General features: G+C 41.1%; 3 protein-coding genes and 1 long non-coding RNA gene across 4 annotated transcripts; 1 reads left to right on the top strand and 3 right to left on the bottom strand.

Annotated features, from left to right (window-relative positions):
• Positions 1 to 191: 191 nt before the first annotated feature.
• On the bottom strand, positions 192 to 5,255 carry LOC119725179. Its single transcript, XM_038196539.1, has 2 exons — positions 2,883 to 5,255; positions 192 to 2,479 (listed from the first exon to the last, which is right to left on the bottom strand). The coding sequence occupies exons 1-2, from the start codon at positions 5,253 to 5,255 to the stop codon at positions 956 to 958; spliced, it is 3,897 nt and encodes a 1,298-aa protein (XP_038052467.1). The 3' UTR covers positions 192 to 955.
• A 5,694-nt stretch (positions 5,256 to 10,949) lies between these two features.
• Positions 10,950 to 19,472, top strand: LOC119724856 (A disintegrin and metalloproteinase with thrombospondin motifs 6-like). The gene is made up of 10 exons (XM_038196132.1): positions 10,950 to 11,126; positions 12,449 to 12,582; positions 13,115 to 13,282; positions 14,390 to 14,564; positions 14,715 to 14,848; positions 15,206 to 15,292; positions 16,293 to 16,417; positions 17,090 to 17,233; positions 17,571 to 17,708; positions 18,229 to 19,472. Exons 1-10 carry the CDS (start codon positions 11,015 to 11,017, stop codon positions 18,290 to 18,292), a joined length of 1,281 nt encoding a protein of 426 aa, XP_038052060.1. The 5' UTR covers positions 10,950 to 11,014; the 3' UTR covers positions 18,293 to 19,472.
• Positions 19,473 to 20,564: 1,092 nt separating this feature from the next.
• On the bottom strand, positions 20,565 to 23,241 carry LOC119725180. The gene is made up of 6 exons (XM_038196540.1): positions 23,229 to 23,241; positions 22,607 to 22,743; positions 22,176 to 22,274; positions 21,857 to 21,948; positions 21,251 to 21,346; positions 20,565 to 20,842 (listed from the first exon to the last, which is right to left on the bottom strand). Exons 1-6 carry the CDS (start codon positions 23,239 to 23,241, stop codon positions 20,764 to 20,766), a joined length of 516 nt encoding a protein of 171 aa, XP_038052468.1. The 3' UTR covers positions 20,565 to 20,763.
• A 499-nt stretch (positions 23,242 to 23,740) lies between these two features.
• LOC119724857 lies at positions 23,741 to 25,326 on the bottom strand. Its single transcript, XR_005270680.1, has 3 exons — positions 25,251 to 25,326; positions 24,720 to 24,867; positions 23,741 to 23,810 (listed from the first exon to the last, which is right to left on the bottom strand). It is a non-coding gene; the product is annotated as an uncharacterized LOC119724857 (long non-coding RNA).
• Between the last annotated feature and the right edge of the window lie 210 nt (positions 25,327 to 25,536).

Genomic DNA, 25,536 nt, shown 5'->3' on the forward strand with positions numbered 1-25,536 from the left:
TTGGTGTCCTCATGTACATTGGTGTCCTCCATAATTTGCCTTGCTGCCCTCGATCATTTGCCTTGGTGCAATTTCCCATTCCTTGGTGCTCTTTGGTAAAAAAAATTGAGGAGGTGCGGTAATAGATGGCACTGTTGGAGCTACCGCGGAACATTTTGGAAAAAAAAAAAGATTGACGCGCATGATTAAAATCAACGCGCGCGCTGACCAGAGATCGACTTTTTTTTTTGGGCCTTAAAGAGAAATTATATCCTAAATTATATGTATATTGTTACCAACACCAAAAAAAAACCAAAATGGTTTACTTAAAATCAAAGGATTTAATATTTCTATTGATGTAATCATACTTGAATCGTACACTAAAATTTAGAATGATTTAGTAGTAGTATTTTTAATTTTCTTGGAGATAATTTTGTTGAAATCAGAAGTTACAAAATACGGATATGATGGAATAATGATGGAATAGTATATGTTATATATTGTATTACTTTTTAATATTTGTTTTACTATGTACATGTATGTCAAATCTTTCTTTATAGTATGTTAACTCTTGAGCCCAAAATATGTTACATTTTTTTGTTTTTACGCTGCAGTACAGTTTATACAGTCGCATATCTCTAAGTAAAGCTTCATTATAACAAGCAAACAAATCATTCAAATACATGTGGTATTATAATAATTATCTTTTCCCTCTAAAGTTTCATTGATTTCTACTCTGCATAAGAAAATGATACATGCTCTAGAGATTTCTTATTTATACTGCCATATTTTGTTGGACTATTTTAACATTTCTAAATGACATGAAATGCACACCAATTAAACTATTATTTAAAATGTCAAGTCTTTTAGACTAAATAAAACTTGGATGACTAAAGTGGGTTAATACATACTAACTGTCTAACATGATTTTCAGGGCTCAACTACCCAGACACTGATACTTATTCATTCCTAGAAGCTATCCCAAGGTTGGTTTTGGAGGAAGAGTGGGTTTCCTAGGAGGATGATCTTCTGACAGATCTTGATCCTGAATGTCTTGGGATGCGAGGCCAGGAGGAGTGTTGCAGAGGTTTTCCAGTCCAACTGGATGCCCAGTCTTCTTGAGCTTTGGACGAGGAGGTACAGGCTTTCCACATGATGGACCTTCGCTTTCCAAGATGTCTTGGGTATCTCCTTGGGATGTTGCCATGACCAGAGAACTGACTTGTGATACCTCCACATTGTCACCCGGACCTGACAAGTCTTTGATCTGGTTTTGAGGTTTTGGTGGAGGAAGAGGCTTTCCAGGAGATAGAACCTCAATTCCGAAGATGTCTTGATCATCTTTTTGAGATGCAGACAAGTCGGGAGAACTGACTTGATGTTGAGGTTTAGGTCGAGGGACAGGAGGTTGAGGCTTCCCACATGATGGACCCTCGCCAGATGGACCTGAGACGTCTTCGCACGAAGCAACCATGCCTGAACATTTGTTTTGAGGTACCACCATTTTAGAACCTTGCAGATCCTCAGCCTGATGTTGAGGTTTCGATGGAGGGGTGGGAGGAAGAGGCTTTCCACAAAATGGACCCTCGCTTCTGCATCGATTGTTCTCTCTAGAAGCAGCAACACCTTGGCAACTGACGTGAGGTACCATCATGTTAGTGCCTGGCAGCACTTCAGGCTGCTGTTGAGGTTTTGATGGAGGGATAGGAGGAAGGGGCTTTGGTCGGGAGGGAGCTTTCATATCTAGGTCCTCTGAGATGCCTCTGTTTAGGATACCTCTCAGAGTCTCAACATCCGTGCTCTGTTGAGGATTTGGGTGTTTAGGGGGGAGTGGCTTCCCATGTGGAATGCCCTTGGCAGTTTCGATGTCGCTCATTCTTGTAATGCCATCTCCGTATCGATTCTTAGGTTCTGCAACCTTTGATTTGGGATCTTGTCGAGAGGGAGGCAGATGTCTCACCCAGATGCCACTCGGACGTGCCTTCAGTTTTGCAGCTTTCATTTGGAGGTTGTTGCACTCATCTACATCTACGGGGCCATCTTGATACTTTGTCTTGTCTTCATAATCCTCAGATTGATGACCTTCATGACCATGTTTCTTAGCCCAGAACCCGCTCAAAGATGACTTGAGCCTTCCAGCTTGTTTTGACTGGCCCTTGTGTCCATCGTCACTGTGGTTGGTTGATACCTCACAGGCTGGACTCGAACTCATTTCCATTGACTCGCTGGCTGCGACACCAGCACTCACGCTCGACGCTGTCACTGAGGACTTGCTCAGCTTGCTCGTCGCTAGACTGGTCTTGCTCCAGATGGAGGATCCCACCGGAGACAGTTTCTTCTGCCACATCACCTTGACTTGACTGTTGAAGGTGAATGAGAGGAAGATGAAGAGGCCTTGGAGAGAGTTGAGGAGGATGAAGATGTACGACAAAGCCTGGACCTTGGGGAAGGCGCTGGACACAAAACCAAACACCCAAGTAAAGCCCATCAGACTGGCAATCTGAAAGATAATCAACAATTATTGCTAAAATTTATTCAAAGTATCAGTGCATCCTGCAATTGCCTGATTCAGGCTTCTTTTTTCAAATTGTAAAGAACGTATTGGCACAATACATGTGTGTGTACTTTTCCGAATTTACCTTAAATTTTCAGGTAGAAATGTCAAGAGTCAACTTATATCCCTGCTTCTACAGATGGAAAATTTGAGGTTGGCTGAAACGATTATAACTTTCAGATTTTTGTAATGAAGCAAACTTGAATCACAATTTAGTCAGTCACTAGAATGACCTAAAATTGATGTGTTGAAAATGAGGAGTTTCCAGTTTTAATTGATTCTTGCCCCATGAACCAGGCTCTCCAAAGTTATTGGGAATGAAAAAGGGAAGTGGATAAAGTAAGCTCACTCTGATATATATCATCAGTTCCCTCCTGGTTCGTCTCAGCTTTTTCTCTCGCTTTTTGTGAAGCTGTTTTTCAGACCTGCGATGAGAGCTTCTTATCGCCCAGACAGTCCGAGCAAACAGTACGATATTGATGACCAGGAACAAAGCCATCGGGACGCCGAACGCCACAAGGTTCACCAAGCCAGAGGTGACCCAGCAGGCACGGCTGGTGCTGTAAATGACGCCGATCTCGGTGCAGGAGCAGAAGTGGATAACTAAGCACGGGATCACCACTGCCAAAGGGATCCCAAGAGCATAAGCAATACCCAGGAGGCTGGTCTTGCTCATGAATGGAACCTGGCCGCCGGAGGGAGCTGGTTTGCTTGCAGCGAAGGTGTGCCAGAGCAAGAATGCCAACACGTTGGTCCAAGTCAGACTTGCCATCCAGAGAAAGTGTCCAGCAACTGCGACAGCTGTACAAGCTTCTTTATTAGCAGCCGCACGGCCACTTGTAAGGAGAAGGAGCTGAGCTGCGATGAGAGATGCCACCATGCCCATGATAGCCTTCCTTGTGCGGCTGTGGAGACTCGGAAACGTTACGTAGGTGATGAGAGTGATGGTTCCAGCAAAGACCGAAATGCAGAGTCCAACTGTGCTGAGTATAGCCTGGGCATGGGTGAAGTTGAAAAATGGCGATTGGCCCGTCCCGTTAGCCAACAGAGAGGAGCAAACCTTTATGCGTCCTTCGTTCATTCGGACAAACTCGTCTGGGGAAAGGACCTCTCCTGTTTCGATGTATACCAAGCTTCCGTTCGGGTGACTGTCTGATATGTCGATATCCTCAACCGGTGAGAACTGGGACTCTTGTAGCTCCACTGTAGGGCAGGTGAAGGTGAGGGCACTTTCCCTGCAAAGACCGATCTCGGTGCTGCTTCTGTTTGGATGAGTTCCTTCCTGTTGGAAGCCAATCCGAAGGCTGTAGCTTGACACATTAAACCAGGACCCTGTTGTCTCGTCAAAGATTAAGATGGTTTGGTTGTCGGTGGTGGTGGTGGTTGCATCCTCGTCTAAAGGCAGCCACAGAGTCTCTTGGCAGTTTTCGATCTGGCTGAAGTCTGTCATAACGTCGCCTCCACACTGTTGAACGATTTGTACAGTTTCAATCCCACAGGATCTACCGCCAGTGTCTGACGATGCAAGGAGCCATTTTTCAATGTCCTCGACCATCGAGTCAACTAGACTCCGCCAGAAGTCAGCGTCATCATTTCCAGTGTCATTGAATGTAAGTCTCTCATTACCCTCGCGCTTTTGAAAGGTAATCTTGAAAACCGTTGCACTAGCGTTTAGGTGTGGTGTTGTGAAATACAGCCCTGCCGTTACATCTTGGCGTTCTTCATACATCACGCGCAGAGAGTCTTGAATGGATCTTTCAATGATTCTCACAGAGGACTCGTTTTGAGAAGTTGAGATGTTTCTTCTGGTCATGTTCGCAGTCTCCACAGTCACCTGCAAGGAGAAGTTGGACCTCATTTGGTAGTGTCTGTCGAGGCAGTGGAACCTTTCAGATGTAGTATCTACTATAAGACTGTTGATGGGTTCACATTTGCCTTCAGAAGCCATGAAGATAAACCCTTGCCTACAAGATGGACTAAGACATTCCTGTGTGGTAGAATCGTAGAGATCACCGTCTTCGCACACTACCTCTTGGCCATCACTGTTATCTGGGCCAAAATCGAAGATAATTGATAAAGGTGTCAGAACTGGTCCTTCCCCACGATCTGGTTCTTCCCTCCGATTAAAAATGTTAGGGAAGCGTGATACAACCGTCGAATGTGGCATTGCCACTGCGTATTGCTCAAATATGAAGGAAGACTTGGATGGGCAGGTCAGTGTGTATCTACCATCTGACAGTTCACACATGGCGTAGCATGCCGGGTTCCTGTACAGCAAATGTGACTGTTTAGAGCATACGACAGCTGTAAAGCTTCGGCACGCTTCTGCAATATGAGTGCTCATACTACCGTCAGAACCACAGTCACGTAGGAGTGATGGCAGGCATGGTCTGCGAGTGACGGCATTGCTTGACAAGACCGAGGGAAGCTGGAAGGAGTGGCTGCAGTTGTTCCACACAATCCTCTGGTAAGTTGCTCGGCTGGTATTCTGTAGCCTGTTAATCACGGATTTCTCGCAAGTTGCATTCAGCGTCCAGGGTACGAGTTTGTTAGTTGGACGGCCGTGGCACAGGGCGCAGTAGACATTTCTGAAGGTCACGCCATTGGTGTCCGTGACGGGTATACGAGTGCTTGGATTGTCGTTTGTTCGTGTCTCGCAGTTTTGGTGAACTATCCGGTTGGTGTGAGATGCATCTGTGACCTTAGGGCAAAGGCTCAGCATCCAGTGGTGATAGGTCGTCGCATAGCCAGATTGACCTTTGAACCTATTTGTCACGCACTCAAAGGACGACGCGCCTAAACCGTCCAGAACATCCAGGCCAGCTTGGTCAGAACATGTGGCAGCAAAGTCCACGCAACAGTCGTCGAAGAAGACGCATGCCCAGTCGCACTGACAGGCGCTGTTCTGATTCCAGTGGGTGGCGCAGCCCATATGCTGGCAGAGATGTGTCTCATTGCATACTTCGGCTGTAATGTTTGTAGTGATTTGAACCGTCTCTGCAAAAGGTAACGGCGATATGTCAACGTATTAGTTTTTAATCGTACACAGTGCGTTCCATAAGTACGTACGCATGAAGGGGGAGGGTAACATTGCGTACACCATGCGTACACGGAACGGGAGGGGTGTCCGAGCCAATGCCTACGTACGCAGAGCGATAATTTGCTTTTAATAAACTGTCATTAAATCAATGTACTTGCTCATATTTAATACCTACAAGGACCAGATTTTAATAGCGATATAACACTACCATTCAGTTCCACCATTTAGATTTCTTCCAAGTGTCACCGCCAACGTTTTCTTTACAATTCATAAAACTTCAGAGACCGCGAAATGATAAAACGGCGATATAGTGATACGAGCCCGGCCCTCTTTAGTTTTGGTCAAGTAGTTTAATAGAGACGACTTTTTTTCATTATTCCAAAAACAACTTCTTCAACCCACGCTGATCGACTTCTTTTTAATCTAACGACAACATTGTAAGTAAGATTTGAGGCTTTGCATGGTGGAGATACTAAATAATGAAAGGTTTGCAGAAACACCATGTGCGAATAATTTCTCAACTAAGAGAATGGTTCTGAAAAGAACCAGAGGTATAAACTCGACGTTCCGGTCAGTATGCTCTGACCGTCTTCAGGAGAGTTTATACCTCTGGTTCTTTTCAGACCATTCTCTTAGTTGAGAAATTATTAGCACATGGTGTTTCCGCAAACCTTTCATTATTTGACATCATTGTAGAAATGCGATTTTCGTATGCATTTTACAGTTCATGCAATGTGTGAATCGACGCGGTTTTGCACATCAGGGCGCGTCATGGTGATCGCCATATTTATTTTGGCGTTGCATTTTGTCGTCTTCGTCATCGTTTTACCCAAAAACTTCCCATAAAAAGAATATCAAAACCCTGCCCTTTGGTCCACGACACTCTTATTGGTTTTAAATGTCGCTAAGTATTTGATAAGGTCAATATTAACCTAACTTCACAATCGCCAATAAAAAGTATGCTTCAAGTAGCCGGCGGCAACGGTTTTTTTTTTCTTTAGGCGGGATCGATGCTCCAAAGTATGCATAATTCAGTTTTCCTTTGAATCGTTGCAAGACACTTAGGGTTACGTTATCTTTTTTTACCCTTAAAATATAATTATCTCGACGATAAATTCAGAGAAGAAAAGCAGTCGATGAAAATGAGCAGTGAGGATGTGGATTCGAACCAAGGATCTTTGTATATAGCTCACGCTATCCACTAGGCTACTGTGGTAGCTCCCCAAAAAAAAGACGTCGGTACTTTAAAATGCTTTAAATGTATCTGGTTGACTAAATAACAACAATGCTCTTGATATCATTGTTCTGTTCATGAATAAACATACTGTCCTGATCGAAACTGTTGAATTATTCATGACTTTGGAGCATCCCGCCTATGGCAAGCATAGCGCATTGATAATACTTTCTAATTCATGTTCATGTACAGTACATACACATTTTACACCGAAATGCGTATGCGTACAGGGGAGGGTAATGTGTATGTCATGCGTACGGGGGGGGGGGGGGGGGGGGGGTTAAAAAGTCAGCATTTCGTGCGTACGTACTTTATGACGGCCCCGTATGAATGGTAGAACGTGATAGCAAATGTATCGCACGGCGTCTGCTTACAAACAGAACTTCAAAGTTCCAAGTGAACTGATTTTCAGCCGCCATATGTGACAGAAACCCTCGTTAGTTCCCAGTTAATTGGCTTCACACACACACACACAAAAGACTGCTTATAATGATATATATCATGTATATCCAAACTTAAAGAGGTTGTGGAATGCTCGAAGACATTTCCGTCATTTTCGGGTATACATAGCCTAAGGTGTGATGAAATAGAAACGATTATTGTGTCTGTCATGAACTGAGTGCAAAAGGTACTTTTTGAGAGCTGGTTTTCAGGTCCTGTTTCGACCCAAACGTGCAATTTGTGTAAAAGTCGTCGTTGGGGGCAGCAAACAAAACATAGTAAATCGTGACGTAATAAACAGGACTCGCTTATGCTACGCTGCATCGGGAGTCCTGCATCGGGAGTCCACTCATTTCATGACAGACACAATAGTCGTTTTTATTTCATCACACCTTAGGCTACATATACCCGAAAAATGACGGAAATGTCTTCGAGCATTCCACAACCTCTTTAAGAGGGCTTGAGGTTTACTGAATATTGAAAAGACAAATCATTACAATGATAATCAAATAAAATGTTAGATTTTTTAGTACAATACAAAATTAAAAGGATAGAAAGGTTATCTCAAATCGGTTTCGTATCCTTTGAAAACCAGGGGGTAAAAATGAATGGGTTTCACTGGGCTTCACCCTCGAACTCTGGCATGTAAACGCTCTCCCTTTTAGAGATTGAGCCCAAGAGGTGCACACGTCCAAATGAGGAAGAACATGATCAGACAATAATGCATACATTACCCCGATGGACTGAACAATGTAGCAGCCATCGACCACCATGTAAAATGACGGGAAACTTACCAGTTTGTCCAGACGTGGATTGACCGTGGACTGCCAGAAACACAAGGCACAAAGCCACAAAGTATTTGATACGCAAAGTCGCCATCATGCCACCCCTATCTATCCACACTAAGTAAGTCGAACGAATTAGTTTTACAAACTCCAGAACCCGTCCTGTTCAAGCAAGGGAGATATTGAACTTGTGAAATTCTTACTGGGCAACACCTATTTGTGTTTTTCATTTCCTCTTCGCAACAAAAGGAAATCGTTTTGCGCATGCCCGGGTGGCCCAGTGTGTGCCTGAGTTAATTACATCTGTGACATTGCGTTCCCCGTTGCCCATTCTTCTACACAATAGTTACGTTATATAAACCCTCCCCAAATCTGCCATTTTTGTTCAATGAACCGTGTTCTTTTCAGTCTGGGTTTACTCTGTGGGTAACTGTATTTGTACCTGTTCGTCTGACATATATGTGTTTATAACTGCGTATTTTCATGGAGTGACGAAATACTACAAACGTGAAATGTTTCAGACACGTCGAAAATGTGGTTATGAGTTTTTCTCAAAGTTATGAAGCTTGTGTGATTTTCGCTCCAAGAAGCACACAAAATTTGGCCACGTTATGCTTTGTTGAATGTGAATGACTTTGTTTAGCTTTAGCGTTTTGTTTAGAGCCGATTCTGTTTGTGTTAGTTTCCATAAACAAGTTTGACGAGAATCATCAAGGGTACAGACAACAAAGGCAGTCTAAACGGGAAAAACGGGGGGGGACCCTGATCTGGTTCATGAAGATTATTATGCATTTTTTTTCATCTGCGCACAATGCATGAAGGCTTAATACGCAGTAAACTCAATCTGTGTGTAGCAAAACACAATGTTAATTAGCATCACTTTGTAAACATGTTTAGAAGCTAAACATTGTGTGTCCAATTCCTAAGCATCAATGTTCAATTGCTAAACACTTTCCATCAAAACTCTAAATAGTTTAGTCGGAAAAGGGGGGTATCGTGCACCCTCGGAAATCAATTTCTAATCAACGTTTCTAGGTCAGAAAAAATGCGTAGAATACGATTTGCTATGTTAAAAAATTCAAAAAATGTCCCACGTATTGTTTTTATGCAAATTAGTGCCGCCATTACCGAAAAATCAATTTTTAATTATATCTCAGCCAATATTGCAGATAACTGAACGAACAAGGTGTCTAAACCCATGTTTTCTAGGTCAGAGATCACAATAAAACTATTCTGGAAGTGACCACATGTGTCTGTGGCATAGTAATATGCAAATTAGTGCGGCTAATACCGGAAAGTCATGTTTTTGGCATATCTCGGCCAATATAGCACATAACTACACCAGTATGGTGTCTAAACCCATGTTTTGAGGGTCAAGTATCATTAGAAGACCATTCACGAAATAACTATGTGTGCCTTTGGCATGAAAATATGTAAATTATAAAGTGTCGGTTTATCAGATATTTGATTTTTAGCCAATATCTCGGCCAATATTGCACTTAACTACACAAGTAAGGTGTCTAAACCCATGTTTTGAGGGTCAGGTATCATTAGAAGACCATTCACGAAGTAACTATGTGTGTCTTTGGCATGAAAATATGTAAATTATAAATTGCCGGTTTATCAAAAAAATTATTTTCAGCCAAATTGTATTCAATTTCAGCCAATATTACAGTTTATTTTGAACTAGATGGCTTAAAATAAACTTTGAACATTATTGCTTATCAAAAACCCTTCTGTCAACATTAACTGCAATATTGGCCGAGATATTGGCTAAAAATCAAATTTCTGAAAAATCGACACTTTAGAATTTACATATTTACCTGCCAAGGACACACATAGTTACTTCGTGAATGGTCTTCTAATGATACCTGACCCTCAAAGCATGGGTTTAGACACCTTACTTGTGTAGTTATGTGCAATATTGGCCGAAATATTGGCTAAAAATCAAATATCTGAAAAACCGACACTTTATAATTTACATATTTTCATGCCAAAGACACACATAGTTACTTCGTGAATGGTCTTCTAATGATACTTGACCCTCAAAACATGCAGTTTAGACACCTTACTGGTGTAATTATGTGCTCTATTGGCCGAGATATGCCAAAAACATGACTTTCCGGTATTTGCGGCACTAATTTGCATATTACTATGCCACAGACACATGTGGTCACTTCCAGTATAGTTTTATTGTGATCTCTGACCTTGAAAACATGGGTTTAGACACCTAGTTCGTTCAGTTATCTGCAATATTGGCTGAGATATAGTTACAAATAGATTTTTCGGTAATGGCGGCACTAATTTGCATAAAAACAATACGTGGGACATTTTTTGAATTTTTTAACATAGCAAATCGTTTTCTACGCATTTTTTCTGACCTAGAAACGTTGATTAGAAATTGATTTCCGAGGGTGCACGATACCCCCCTTTTCCGACTGAACTAAAACATGTTTAGCATTTAAACATGTTTACGTGATAGCAAGAAAGTCTTTAAGTGTGCAATTGCTAAACATAACAGTTTTTGCAGTGTGGGTGTATGTTATAAATCGTTTACGTTTTGCTGTGCAGCATGATTGCTGCCTCTAAGACATGTCTTGGACGAAGTTAATGCGTTCAGAACAAGATCAGTATCTGCGATTATCTGCGATATGCCCGGTTAGTTTTTGTTGGCTGCGATACACTGCGACAACCAGCGATGATCACATGATATGAATTGAGCCAGTATGCCCGCTTTGCAATTCACTCAACGTCATAAGTGCAAATATAAAGCTTGGCCCAAGTACTTCCCGTCAACGACAAAATAAACCCGCATCTTCATATCAATTAAAAATCCCATTAGTCACTTAAATTTATGGTGTATTGAAAACATTCACGCGACCTTCATAGCTAGCAACTGAAGCAGTGAGTACAGAATGATGTACAAAACTCGAATTTAGGTATACAATAGTAGGTCCATAGTAATATTCCTCACCAAAACTATGAAATATCTCAAACTTTTCGTTTGTTTGGCAATCGTTGTGATGGTGAAAGCCACACAGATGAGCTCAAAACAACTTGTCCGGTATTTTGGCGTCGAATCACCAGAAAAAGGTATGTAGACATGCTCAAATTTATAGATTTTCATCAAGCAATATGTGTGGGATTTTTTCTTTAAAAGGTACGGGCAGAAGCCTTCGTGTATATATTTGTTCAGTGTAAGCGGTGTATAATATAATTGTATAAGATATATAAATCGCGCTACATAGAGTTAGTGAATACAATAGTTTTGAAATATTCCATACCATGATAAATAGGCGTAGCCAGCAAGGGGGGGGGGGCTAAGAGGTATATACAAAAGCTCACTCGGGTGAGACTTGCGATTTCTTTTTGCACAAACTCTTAAACATACGTTTATTTGTAAATTGTTTATAAAATACGTCGATGAAGGGCAAATGATACACCACTAGATAATATACATCTCCTGCATGCAAACTGAATTGAAGGTTTTTATTGTTCATACCATTCTCGCAGTCCAAAGACTGATTTGCGATTGTTTACAATTTTCAATATGACAGAAATCATTTTAAAAGGACTGTTTATACATTATGTTAAACATTGAAATATTCTTTGAAAAAAAGACTTTATACTCCTCACATGTGCATTAAAAATTTTAATATTCTAACAATTTCATCCAGTAAATAACACGAAAATGAATCAAACTGCTGCAAACTGCTTTAAAAAAATAGCTGGTCTGGCGTTTCAGTCTTATAACAAGAACTTCTTCAGAGGCAAACGCAGTGCTACACAAGAAACAAACATGTAGGGGACGAACAAGCGTGCAAGGGTGGAAGCAGACACACAAAAGAGGGATTAAACTGGGGATGGATCAATGGGGTGCGGCATGGCAGTGGGTAAAGATCTGCGTAGTGGGGCAGATGGGGGAAATATTTGGGGGTACTGTTCATTTGATGCATGGAATTTGGCACAGTCAGAGTATGTCATGAGAAAGACATAGGGCCATCGCAGATTTGAAAAAAATGTAGGTAGAATAACAAGCACTTTTCCAAATTTTCAAAATGGCTGCCATTGTTTGTTATTATATTCTACCTATATTTTTTTCAAAGGCCAAATCTGTGATGGCCCTAAAGCCAAATATCTTTCTCGTGACATACTCTGACTGAGTGCCAAACTTCATCCTTTTATCACCTTACTAAAGGGAAGGGATGGGGAAATAAATAATAAGGTTAAAAATCAATTGCAAAGAAATAAGGGGCGAGAACAGTTGGAAATGTTTTTCAGTCATAAGCCTAATTATTTTTTTATTAGTTTGCACAATTTTATTTTGGTTAATCTATCTTAGTGATACCATTAATCTTTTCCTTAAAATCAAAGTTTGAAATTATATTGGCTGTCGTTTTTTTCCTCGTCATCAGCTCCGGAATTTATGTTAGTTTACCCCGTGGTTGCAACCGACAACTATGAAGCTATGGCCGCTACAACAGACGCGATTGCTGTCGGGAAAATGACCATCGAAGTCTCGGCCTTCGGAGAAAACTTTCACATGACGGTAAAGGTTCAAAAATGTTAATTTAAAAAACATGACATGTTTTGTCTTTGAAAAGAACAAGGTCTTTAGTATTGATTGCAAAGGGAACGCGGTAAAAAAAAATACAGATTTTTGTCATCCTAGCAGAAAGATATTTGTCGAAGCAAACGAATCGGTTTTGGGAGAGTAATTTTGGAGGACCTATAATTTTGTCCGAGGTCTTCGCAAATTCACGCAAAATACATGTATTTGGGAAGCAACTTAAAGCGGGAAAGGTGAGGTTTAGTTGACCAATGAGATCAAAGTAAATAAGGATGGCTCCCCGTCCCTCTTTACTGCAGACATTGAATGAAGGGGAAATGGGAACCAGACTACACGTGCCTCGCTGGTACGCGTGAGCCAACATCACCCGAATGACTGCACACCAGGGAGTTGTCTGCCATGTTTTAAATTTTCACGGAGAAGTTGGTGCTTATGCCTATAAAGTTGCTGTGAACTTTCCACTCGAAACTGAGGAATAATTGAAAGAAATGTAATGTTTTCTCGTGAGCAGGTTCACCAGGATTCCTCCTTCATAGCTGACGGTTTGGAGGTGGTATATGACGGGGCTGGGAGCGATTCACTGACGGGTCGTGAAGCAGTCCGCTCCGACTGTTACTACCGGGGAACTCTGGTAGGAGACGGGGAGTCAGTGGTGACGATTAGTGCTTGCAGTGGCATCGTAAGTCCCTGTTCTGTTCAGTGTTATATTGGTGTCCTGTTCGTTGTCGGTGTTGCTTTGAGATTTGGGACATAAAAGGGAAAGAATGTAGTATCCAATCCCCTTCAGCGGTTCGGTGTACAAAGCCTATGGAGAGTCAAGAAAATTTTGTATTTCCTAACAAAATTGGAAACGTTTCTCAGTCCCAGATGCATGTCTTTTCAACATTTCTTTCAATGACTTACCTTTATTGAGATGATACATGATGAAAAAAATGAGGAAGTTCATGGTAGGAAGATTGTCGTTGCATTGAAACTTACGGCCACTGTTGTTGTTGAAAATGTGGTAATAGTGTAGTTTAAGACCCGGTTCCCATTATATGGGAGGACATTTTGGAAAAAATGTTGCAACCTGACGCCACTTTTATCTTCAAATACCATCTCAAAGAACGTCATTTATTGCAAAAAAATGATGATAAAACATGAATTTGGGATTAAGAAACATTTCCAATTTTATTAGGAATTACTCTCCATAGACTTTGTACACAATATTTTTTCCAATGTTCACATTGACATCCATCCAGTGAGTGATATTGTATGAATTGAGTATAATTGTCAGTGTCATTGAGAGCTGCCATTGTCTGTGAAATTGTCATCAATTTGTCGCGTAAGGACTGAGAACCACTGGTTAGAGACATGGACGTCGCCAGGATTTTTTTCTAGAGGGGGGCAAAACAATTTTTTACCCAAAAATGCTTGTATTTCTCAACACATTCTCGATTTATCAGTTTTAGAGGGGGGCAGGGACATTTTGCCCCCCCCCCCAACTCATTAAATTGACACCACTTTGTCTTCGCGCCTCTTTTCTTCCTTCCCCCCCCCTTTTTTTGGCTTTTCCAGGGGGGGGCAAGTGCCCCCCCCCCCCCCTCGCGACGCCAATGGTTAGAGACTGCATAGTATACACAGTTTGTCATCTGCAGGGACATATTTTTTTTAGGATTCGTTTTCAGATTGATCATTTAGTTTGATAGATCACCGTGACTCACATTCAACCTTAATTTAAATAAAATGCCCCTCTGGCGACTTCCAACTAAATTCTGGTTTTATATGTTACACCTTTTCTCCTTAGTTTGCTTTTATTCGGAGAGGCTCCGAAACGTTCTACATCGAACCTCTGGACGAGCAAGATGCAGTTGAGCTGAGCCCCGCAAATGACATAGTGGGGGCGCCCCACATCATGTACAAGGGCAGCAAGCAAGAGGACTTGATTGGGTCGTGTGACGTCATCGATGATGATGAAATGGGTCAGTCAAAATAGTTGCCAAAAAGGTTTTTATGTGACTAAGTGTAGTTCGTTTTCAAGTCAGTATCTTAGCGTGCATAGTGTGGTATTTAAGAGGTATACTCTTCATTTATTTAAACTAAAACTAATTTTACAAATTCTTATAATGCAGATTATCCGGTACACGTACATCCAGCTGAAGGACCATCCGACAGGTACATCGAGACGATGGTGGTGGGTGACAGCGCCCTCTACGACATACGAGGTGCCAACACGGCCACCAACATTTTGGCCCTGATGAACGCGGTACGTATAGGCAATGCTCTTTTTTTTTAAAGATGGAATTTTGAGCGAGTGTGGATAAATTAAGAGTATTGATCAGAGTAACTGAGCCAGGCTACCCTTTAAAATATCTTTAAATTTCCTTATTTACGGATATAGGTATCATTATGGTCAGTCTTATTAACGTGGGAAGGCCCTAATAATCACCGGGGTCTCCCTAAAATCCTTAGGGTTAGGGTTAGGGTTGGCCGGGGAACATAGGTATTGGGGAACATAGGTATACACCCATGCATATTTACCCATATACTGTTGTTGAAAACAGTGTTGCTTTGCCTGATATTTTTTGTTATTCTATTTTGTCGTGATTTTTTTTTCACACAGGTGTCCCACGTCCTGGCTTTACCAAGTCTTATTGGAGACAAGCTGAAACTTGTCGTTGTTGACATGAGGGTCTACACAAACAACACTGTGTGAATCGTTATTGTTTGTTCTTTAATTCCCTTATACGATTCCAAATCATCCGACGAATTAGACATCTTTGAAACAAAGTCTACCACAACATTCCCGTAGGGAGACATAACAAACTTGCCACCTATTTATTGTATATATTCAATTGACAGAGGTGCTCCTATTGGTAACCGTTGGACTTAATGACACAATTGTGACGTAGACTTTTGTAATATAGTCGCACCTTTGCCCAATAAAATAATAATAATAACAATACATTTGGGAGACATTCCCATAGACTTGTGCACAACATTTTTCAAACTTAAATGTGCACTAACCCAATATGCCTTTATATTAATAATAATAATCCTTTTTTTAGACATTCCCACAGACTTGTGCACAAAATTTTTCAAACTTTAATGTGCCCTAATCCAATATTCCATTATCCATTTTCCACGAGTTTCGGTACGTTTACTAATTAGACCACGAGCAACAAATATAACCCGTTTTGACAATAACATTTTGCCTCTAGAGGGGACTGTGATATTTAGGGAGGCATTAAAATGTCTCCTTAATATCCGATGTCTCCCTATCTTCGAAAGAATTACGATAACGTGTCTCCCTATAAGGCACCATTTCGTCGTATAATAATAATAGTATAATAATAATGTACTATTAGTAATGTGGTGTATAAAGCGCTAATCCCTGTTCATCAGGAATGAGACAATTTTTTTCTGGAGCAGCTCGAGATAAGTGCAATTTGGTCTCTATACCTTCACAGGTACCCATTTATATACTCCTGTGTGGAGAGAGGCAATCGTAGTAGAGTATCTTGCCCAAGAACACAAGCACTATATTCCCTGCCAGGGTTCGAGCCCACGCACCACGGCACACGAGTCGAACACCGTAACCATTGGCCCACAGCACCCCCAAAAGTTATGGAATTCAAGAATTAGTTGTTTCGATGGCAACCTCACTAATAGAACTCATGAATTTGTTGTTTCCGATGGCGACCACACAGGGTGATCTAGTAACGGCCGAAAATGCGTACTGGACGCTGTTCCATTTCTGCAAATGGCAGAACAGGAGCAACCCGATTTCGGAGGCGAACCCACGCCACCACGACATCGCAACTCTGCTGACCGGGTATAGAGTTCTGCTGATATTTATTTTTTTTTGAAAAACGATAATAATATTCTAGGCCTACTGGTAATTAAAGTAAACCGGGAAACAGAAAGATATTTTAAGTCAATTTTGGAGTGTTTAACAGAAAACGAGCTCGATGGGAAAAATCTCGGAAGCTGCGGGCCAACGAGTTCGTGTCCATGCATGAGTCACGTGATTGTGCCATGTAATTTCTGGAAGGAGTAGTGTTTCCAGTAAAAAAAAAATAAGGTTATGACCCCAATGACCCTATGATGACCTTTGACCCCAGTTTGGTCATGTGACATGTTGGGGCTGGGCTACTGATACTTTTGACAAAGTTTGGTTGAAATCGGTCTAAATATACTTGTAGGAGCAATAGACAATGTGAACGTTTGTTACTAACTAACTAACTAACTAACTAACTAACCTACTAACTAACTAACGGAGAGACAATAATGATGTGTTGAGCAGCTATCCCGCAGCTAAACATTAAAAGTACATTGATCAAATAAGTGTGGGAAATTCAGGAGTGAAAACAAAAAGGAATCAGTGTCATTTGAAATTAACAGGTCAATGAAAATATGTTCCTTTGTACCTTGAAAAGACTCGCAGCTTTAATACACATATCTGCCAGTTACTAAATGGACGAACATATTTTGCTCCCGTCTTTAGATTTAACATTCATGGTAGCCATGGCGACGGGACTAAAGGAATTTCACTGACAGGTGGCGCCTGTCAACGCAAGAAGCAGTGCTCATTGGTCGAGTTTCTAGAACAGGACGCCATTTACTCTACCGCTCATGAGATAGGACACAGGTAGGTCTGGCCACCGACGGACACTGCCATATCAACAACTACGCGGCTTGTATGACAGCGTCAGACTTAGCAAATTTGCCCAAGATTTTCTGCGATCGTGATTGGACCATTGGGCGATCGTAATGCATTATTTAGATCTCAGTGTATGCATATGCAATAATCTGTTAGAATCCGATTGGATTATTGCGTGCACGTGGCACATTGCGTGCACGTGACAATTCTTTGACCGCAGTACATGCGCATTCATCACTCTCAGAAACTCTTAACATGTATTTTCTTTCAGAGATATACAGATAAAAAGTTTATAAAGGTTGTGATATTTGTTTTCTGTTGTCAGTTTGGGCATGCATCACGACGGTCACCATGGCAACTCTTGTCCAGAGTCAGGTTTCTTAATGTGTCCTTACATGCAGGACAACGAAGCCGAGCTGGGCTGGTCAAATTGCAGCAGAAACTATCTCTACAACTTCTTAAAGTAGGTATCAATCTTTTAGTTGACATCCCACCAAGAAGCAATCCTTGCCCCGCCCCTCATAAGGCACCACACTCACAAAACTATTTCTTTTGGTTTTAAACTAGACAGACTGTACAGGAGTGATATAAACCTACATGTACCCTTTATAGCAGAAGATACACTTTTTTAAACTGAACATAAGCATTTATTACTGTTTCCATCTCATTCTAAGCAAATTAGCAATGTTCTACTTTGAACAGTTCAGGTTACTAGTGTAGGTTGTTACTTTTGTCTTATTTACACATTTTTGAAAACTCATTCTAAGCAAATTAACAGTGTTCTACACTGGATAGTTCGACAGGTTATAGTGTAGGTTGTTACTTGTTGTCTTATTTACACATTTTTGAAAACTCATTCTAAGCAAATTAACAATGTTCTACGCTGGACAGTTCGACAGGTTACTAGTGAAGGTTGTTACTTTTTGTCTTATTTACACATTTTTGAAAACACTTTTGATGCAATTGTTTCTCCTCGTTTGCAGCACAAAAGGGACCTGTCTTGAGGACGAGCCGGGTATTAATCTTCTTCCAGAAACAGAGCAGTGAAATTTCTCAAAGTCTATGAGGTTTAACAAAGGCATTGACTGGGTCGGGACTTGAACCTGCTACCTCTACACCGCCGTAATGGTGCTCTACCAATGAGCTATCAGGTTTCTGACACGATAGTCAGTCGGTGGAGCACTGGTATGGACATCTAAACGTCGCAGGTTCAAATCGCACTTCCATTCAATTTACAGTTCGAGCTCCAGTCTTTAAATGTTAATAAAGTTCAGCCTATAGATTTAGAAACTTCAGCCTTTAAAGTTGTAGCACTTTCTGTGCCACAACCTGTGGTTGGCACTGTTTTATACCAACCATGGTCTGGCACACTTTGGAAGGTCGACGCTGCAAAAATGGTTCTTATAATGTTTCCAAACATTGGATGTTTGAAAATACAAAATAACCAACAAATGCCTTCAAAGACTTGATCAAAATGCCCCTTTCTTACATAATGAGGATGTTACTATACAATTTTAGCAACCTCTGTTGCCAACCACAGCTTAAAATTATTATTTTCAATTTTTACAATTTATTTTTATTTTTTATCCCGTGGATAACATTTTACCTTATTTATTTTATCATATTTTTTTTACCACGCCCACTTGGGGTCAACATGCAAATTGACGTCAAAGTAAACATTAGTACAGTGTGTTTGACTCCACCCCGCTAGTTATTTAAATAATACAGTTGTTAATGACCGGGGGATTAAAGCGTGTGATGTTACTACCCCTGTCAGGCGAGCTTATAATCATTCCTGAATCCATGTCGTCTCCAAAGTTTGGGCACAACCATATTTGGAAGTTCAATTGGCTCTCAAATAAACTCGACCATAAAAGTATGTAATGAAAAGAAACAAAACAAAACATTCCAGTTACGCTGGACATTGCAGCAAGATGGTAGTATACAGTTATACCAATTGTCAATCTACTTTGAAGGCAGTAGTCTCATCTCCTGATCATTCGAGTTGTCCTCCGAAGAAAAAGCCTCGCGTGGTTCCCGCCTCCTAAAAGGTAAATACAAAAGGTACAAGTTTTTAAGAGGAGCCAGACTTATCTTTTTCTTAGTGTTCGAGATTGAATATTTCTCTTGGTAAAAAGATTTTTAACTTACAATTTTCCAGAGTTATTTTAGTGGATATTAAATATTGAGTGACACTCGTGACTCAAATGTGTACATTGCAGACAAATCTCAAGTCTGTGCCAAATATGAATATTCTTCCGGAAACGCAAAGCATTGTGGGCGAGTCAAACTGAAGTGTCGCGTGCGGAAATGAACGCTGTGTCATATGAAAATCATACTCCAATGAAAGTCGGTTTCCTTTTATACCCATTGGTTAAACCCCGCGTGTACGTGTGCACAACAAGCTCTGGCTGTTGCAAGAATTAGTCTTGCATGATTGCAGGAAAGTCTTGCACTGAAGAAACCGATCCGAAAACGATCCCTGCCAGAGCTTAAAAATGCGACGCCGAAAAATGCGACGCCGAAAAATGCGACGCCGGTGGTACATTATGGAACAATACTTCTGGTCAATTGTCGGGACAGACAGACAGATCAGACTAACCGCGCCCCGACCACCAATTATTAACGTAGAAGCTCCTGTCGGAGCTTATTTCATAAAAGAGTCCTAAATTCACACTTCATCGGCTTCAGTGACCTTTGTTTGAGGAAGTCATACGTTGTTTTCAATCACGGCGGTCCATTCTGACCTCGTTCTCCATTTGTCTCATGAGGGCGCTATCAGCCGCTACATTGTATATACCGTCATCATGCATTCGGCTTTTTGCTTGCGGATAAAGGTATGAAAGATTTCAAGTCTGTGTTTATATTGACAAACGTGTCCTTTTTACGTTCTCAGTGTTTATGTGCAACTTACCCTTTTCCGCATCGAAACTCCCAGATGCCAAAAAGACACGTGATGACCAAAAGAGCGAAACAGGCACAAGCGATGGTCATAATCGAATAGCCGAAGCCGTAATGCTCTGTGATGACGCTCCCTAGCAACAGGCCGGCCAATCCGCTAATCGGAAAAATCAAAATGATTTGTGTCAGTTCATTTCTGGTGGTGACTCGAGAGATATGCACCATCTTTAGTATAAAAGAAATTATTTTATTTGTGGGATGATTGACATATTAAAGGGCAATGAAGAAAATGTAACCAAACTATCGTATCAACTCTTCCTTTTTCCGCATGTTTGTTAATTTTACTTATGCATGTACTACGAGCAGGAGGACCAGAATGCATTCAGTGCACGAACTGTAGGTGGCGCTATTGCCAACTTGCAAAGGAAGTACACACTGCGCAAGCGGGCTTTGGCTCAAACTTTCGGCCAAACCGAGGCTGTGTAAGCTTTCACCATTGATTTACACTGGCGATTTTTTTCCTTGTTTGGTAAATCCTCAGAAAAAAAAGAGAGCACTAGGACCTCGCTTTCAGGCATTCAGCAAACAGCGCCACCAACGGTAGCTTATTGGCTCTCTTACCCAAGTGCGGACGTACTGTTCCAAAGGCCGGATATAAAGGCAGTCAATCCTAATCCACTCGGTATGCCATACCACCTGTAGGATTGAGGTTATAGATTGTATTAATCCAATCAATTAAAAACTTCTGTTTTAACAAGTACAATGCGTACCCTCATACAAGCTTTTCTGAGCTATTTGACTTGTATTTTTTTAAACAAAAAAACAGCAGCCTATACATGTATGGACTAAACATAAAAGTTAACCCAAAAAAAAGGCTTTCCATAATTATGTCAAAAAATATGCATATCAATTTGGCGTAAATCTGAACGAGTGCATCATTTCTTTGACTAAGTCCAATTTGGTTTCATTGACAGTAAAACGCTGTTGGTTGTGGTTTTTCTTTTTTAGAAGAGGCAGTTTTCTGTGCTTCAGCAATGTTGCAATAATGCGTTAGTATAAACGTTTATAAGAGTTAAAAACGAACAGTGTAGTAATTGCACTTACTCTGCAGAACTTAACATGTCTACAAACGTTGGAGTACCTAACATGGAAAACGTTGCGGCTGCGATGGGTATGGTAACGCCGGGAAGTACCCCAGTCCTGTAGGATAAACGTTTCAGGTGTTTAAACGTTTTGCAAATCAAAGGGACAGCCAGAACCTTATTACAGTGATGTACATGTACCAGAATTGTTGCATTATTGTTGACTATACTACAAACATTTAAGTGGAGTTTGCAGTCGTGAGCAAGTTCGAGTAGTTCACCATTTTTGGACTAACGAAAATCAACGCAACGTTCCGCTGAGAGTCCGTTTAAAGGATCACAAGCTGTTCCGACTGTTAATTATACAGGAACGTTCGCAAATGTATTAACACTGGTACGTTACTTGCTAATGCACCGGTTCTGGCTTCAATGATCTGGGAACTCTTCCGCGTTTTGGGGCTGACGGTTTTTTGTTCTTAAAGAGAATCTAACGTTTACTTGGTTCAACCTGAACAAACCAAGTTTTTTTTTTCATAATTTGCTTTAACGCACCAGTTCTGGACGGAACGCTGCGTGAGGCGTTTCGGGGCGTTCCTAACATCGACCGATTTTTGAAGAGTAAACTTACACAGGCAAGTGCAAAATCTGCGGTAGCCCTAACAGCAGAAACAGTCCCCCGCTGCCGGATGTACCTACTACAATCAGTATTCTAGTGCATTTCTGACATGAGGAAATCAAAATTTTCAAATTAATAGACACAAAAAGTCAAAGTTTTAACGTTGAGCTTTTTCTTATAATTTGTTATTATCAGTTGTGAAGTTATATCCTGCTACAAAATAATCTCGAACATTTTTGTGTGAAATTCGGAGCGATGCATTGTCTTTCCATTCTCATTGAAAGTAACTCCTTAACACACACAAGCACTGCCGATTAATGTTTGCTCTTACCTTTGCGTCCGCAATGGCACCCCAGATCAATGAGAATAAGCCGTAGCCCAAACCCAAGCTAACAAAGAGCAGACTTATCGCCATCACACTAAAATTAAGCTATCAAGAAGAAGGTGTTAATCAAATAAAATGTGTATAGGAATAATTATCGTCAAAAAGTATTTTACTGGAGACTTTGGAGTTGAGATGGACCCTTCCTGCCTGTTAATCAAACAGTGCGCATTGACCAATAAGATCACGACTTCTGGTCACGTGACCACAGCAGCGCAGTTAAACTCGGTCACAAGGTCAGACACGTACACACACCAAAGGTGGGCGGGGCTTATCGTCAAAACTCTGAACCGCCCATTCCAACTTTGCCACTTAAACAGACCTCGCATATCTTAATTCCAAAGATGTTATTTGACGAAAATGTCATTTGTTTCCATTACCTCGTCCAGAAAAATTGCAAGAGTCGGCTCCAGGGATGCGGTGGCTGCAAAACCAACGAAGTTTGCGGCTAAAGCGACCCAGACGGCAGGTATGCTTAGCACTTGTCTCACAGAACCAGACTCCTCAGCCTCGTTCCCTGATCAGAAATGGTAAATAACATTGTACGGAGTCAGCAGGGAACAACAATCTGAATCTGGCGCCCAATTTGGTCTGGTACCCCCATGTACAAATTTGGTGCTTTGTGTACTTTTATTTAATCACTGATGTCCGGGGTTAGAATCTGATGCTTACAACAACTTGACATTGATTGGCCATTTTTTTTCAGCTAATGAGGCCAGGGCGCTGTCTTCCCATTTGGGCGGTAAAAAAAACAGACGTGAATCCAAGATAACTTGAGGTAAGTTTACGTAAAAAAATTATAGTGATTCGGGAATTGCATCTTCGTCCACGAGTTTGGCCCCATTTCGTATCATCTTTTATATTTCGTCAGTTGCAGTCCATCTATTGCGGTGTGTGCTTTTGTTAAACAGGGACCATACGCTTGAGTAAACAAAAACCTGAAAGATGGCCTCTGTCAGCTTTTTTTAATATGGACATTTTATTGGTTTTAAAGATTCAAACCTTGATTAGGCATCAAGAAGTAATTGACGACAACGGTCGACAGAACGATACCACCAAGGACGAAGAAAGGAATTCTAAATCCTGCAGCCTGGTAAGGGAATCAACGAAACAAATGAAAATGTGTTTATTTGTTGGGGATGTTAGTTGGTTCTTTATGCAAACAGCTGAGGGCGCCTCATTCCCCTCACCGTATGTTGAGCAAGTTAAGACGCTGGGAAGACATCGTTTTCTTGGTACAATTACAAAATATCACATTTAATAAAAAAATTCAAGCACTTTGGCAACTTTACTTCAATCTAAAAATTAGATTAGAAGAAAAGAATGTTCTTGGTGTCATACAAGGCAAATATATTGTTATGTGCAATTCTTTTAACATGCAGCTTCTTTCAATTGCAATGACTGGAAATTAAAGGGGTAGGTATTTGCCTCTTTACTATTTTCTTTTTGTATAGAAAACAACTGCACTCATAGCGTTAACTCATAAACTCAGATTGCAATTTTTTCCATACTTACCTCATACAGCAAGCCGCCTACTGCTGGCCCTATTGCTAAAGAAAAGCCGCTAGTCGTCTCAACCAGACTCTGTTGATTTAAGAAGGAGGCACCAATGGAAAAAGCTAAGTTTACCTGGAGCTAAACAGGTGCTCTGAAGTGTAAACTTGCGTTCAGTGATTTTTGCTTTAATAATCAACTATAAGCATGCGTGGGTCGCGTGCGAATGATTTACTCCTATCGTAAAGTCGTCACTTTTCTGCCGAAATCAAAGTTTATGTTTGCCCCTTGCAGGACAGAATATTTCAATACACATTCATAAATATTCATAAATATCAGGTGCTTTTTACCGTTTTATTGATTCAGCGTTCACAATCCTCACGTAGGCATGCGCAATACCACCAGTGAGTACTAAACGGCACAATATACTGGCACAGCTGCGTTCTGCGCCACTCGCGCACTACGCGCGACCTGCTCGCCAAACTCCGTATAAGGAGGGGTTTTTGTACTACGACTCGCGAGACTTGACATACCATAATACAGTTGGATAGGTGTCCGAAAAACATGAAGTTAAATTGTTGAACAAAATCGTTGAAAATTTTTAATTTTGGACTTGTTTTGACTTTTGGACCGAAAGGTTTTGATTTTTGACCGATGCTGAAAATTACCCTCGCCTTCGGCTCGGGTATGAATAAGCATCCAGAAACGAATTGGTCTTAAACATAGTGTTTAAAACGGCCAGGCACACATTTATTCCTCAATAAATGCACGCATTATGTCCTTTAATTAGTATGGTGGTCATCTTTCGGGTCATTGTGACCCGGAAAAGTGTCATTTTGACCCGGAAAACATGTCGTTTTTACCCGGAAAAGTATCGGGTCAAAATATGACTCGGATTCCGGGTCAAATCGGACGCGGGACCTTCAATAGTGTGGCTTTGTTCCAGCGCCCTCTCGCTCAAATGTAGTATAATTGCCCATGAAAGTAACTTTTTTATACCACAGCCTTGCCAACATCGTCAGGGCATACAGAAGCTACGATGGCCGCTGATGACGTCAGCACAGCAGCCGAGCCGAGCCCCTCTAAAATGCGAATGGCGAAACTGAACCCAGTGAAAGTAGCGTTTGTGGGCATGTCGATAATAAACCTGTGTTATAGCATAGGACAGAAAACGGTTAGTGCTCCCCCAGTTGTCAAATGTTAAACTGTATCCCAATGGGCCTTATTGAATTGAAAGTGAGGTAAAATCTTTGGAACTTGGGCAGAGAATTGAGAGCAGGAACATTAATAATTGAAGTCTGCTTAAACGAATAATTTACACTTTATAATTAAACATCTCCTAATGTTTTTAACCAGATTTAAAAAAAATTAAAGTAAAATAAGGCTACATAAATAGTCTGGCGCCACCCTATTCAACAGTTAACAATTTATGAAATACACTTAGGGAACATGACAAAAATGGCTACCTCGTGAATACGGTCCATGAAGCAAAAGAAAAAGAAGAGAGAACATGAAGAGATTGATGCTCACCCGAACAGAATGTTACATCCTCCCGTGATAAACGAACCGGCGAGAAACGCGAAACGGGCACCAACGATTGGTATCTACGAAGCAAATACATGTACATGTAATGTTAAAGTCAGTAACTATTACGGTGGATTAGCAAAAAGGGGGAAATGAGCCAGTAGAGGGCGCTAACAACCAAATAGCGCCATCTTGTGAAGAGTACAAAACAGAGTTTTGTGAAAGAAATGGTCGGTTTTATTTCAAGTTGTTCCTATAGACCTTTCTACGCTCGGTTGGCAAACTGAACATT

The sequence above is a fragment of the Patiria miniata genome, unplaced genomic scaffold (genome assembly GCF_015706575.1).
Source record: "Patiria miniata isolate m_02_andy unplaced genomic scaffold, ASM1570657v1 HiC_scaffold_18, whole genome shotgun sequence".
NCBI classification, from domain to species: Eukaryota; Metazoa; Echinodermata; class Asteroidea; order Valvatida; family Asterinidae; genus Patiria; species Patiria miniata.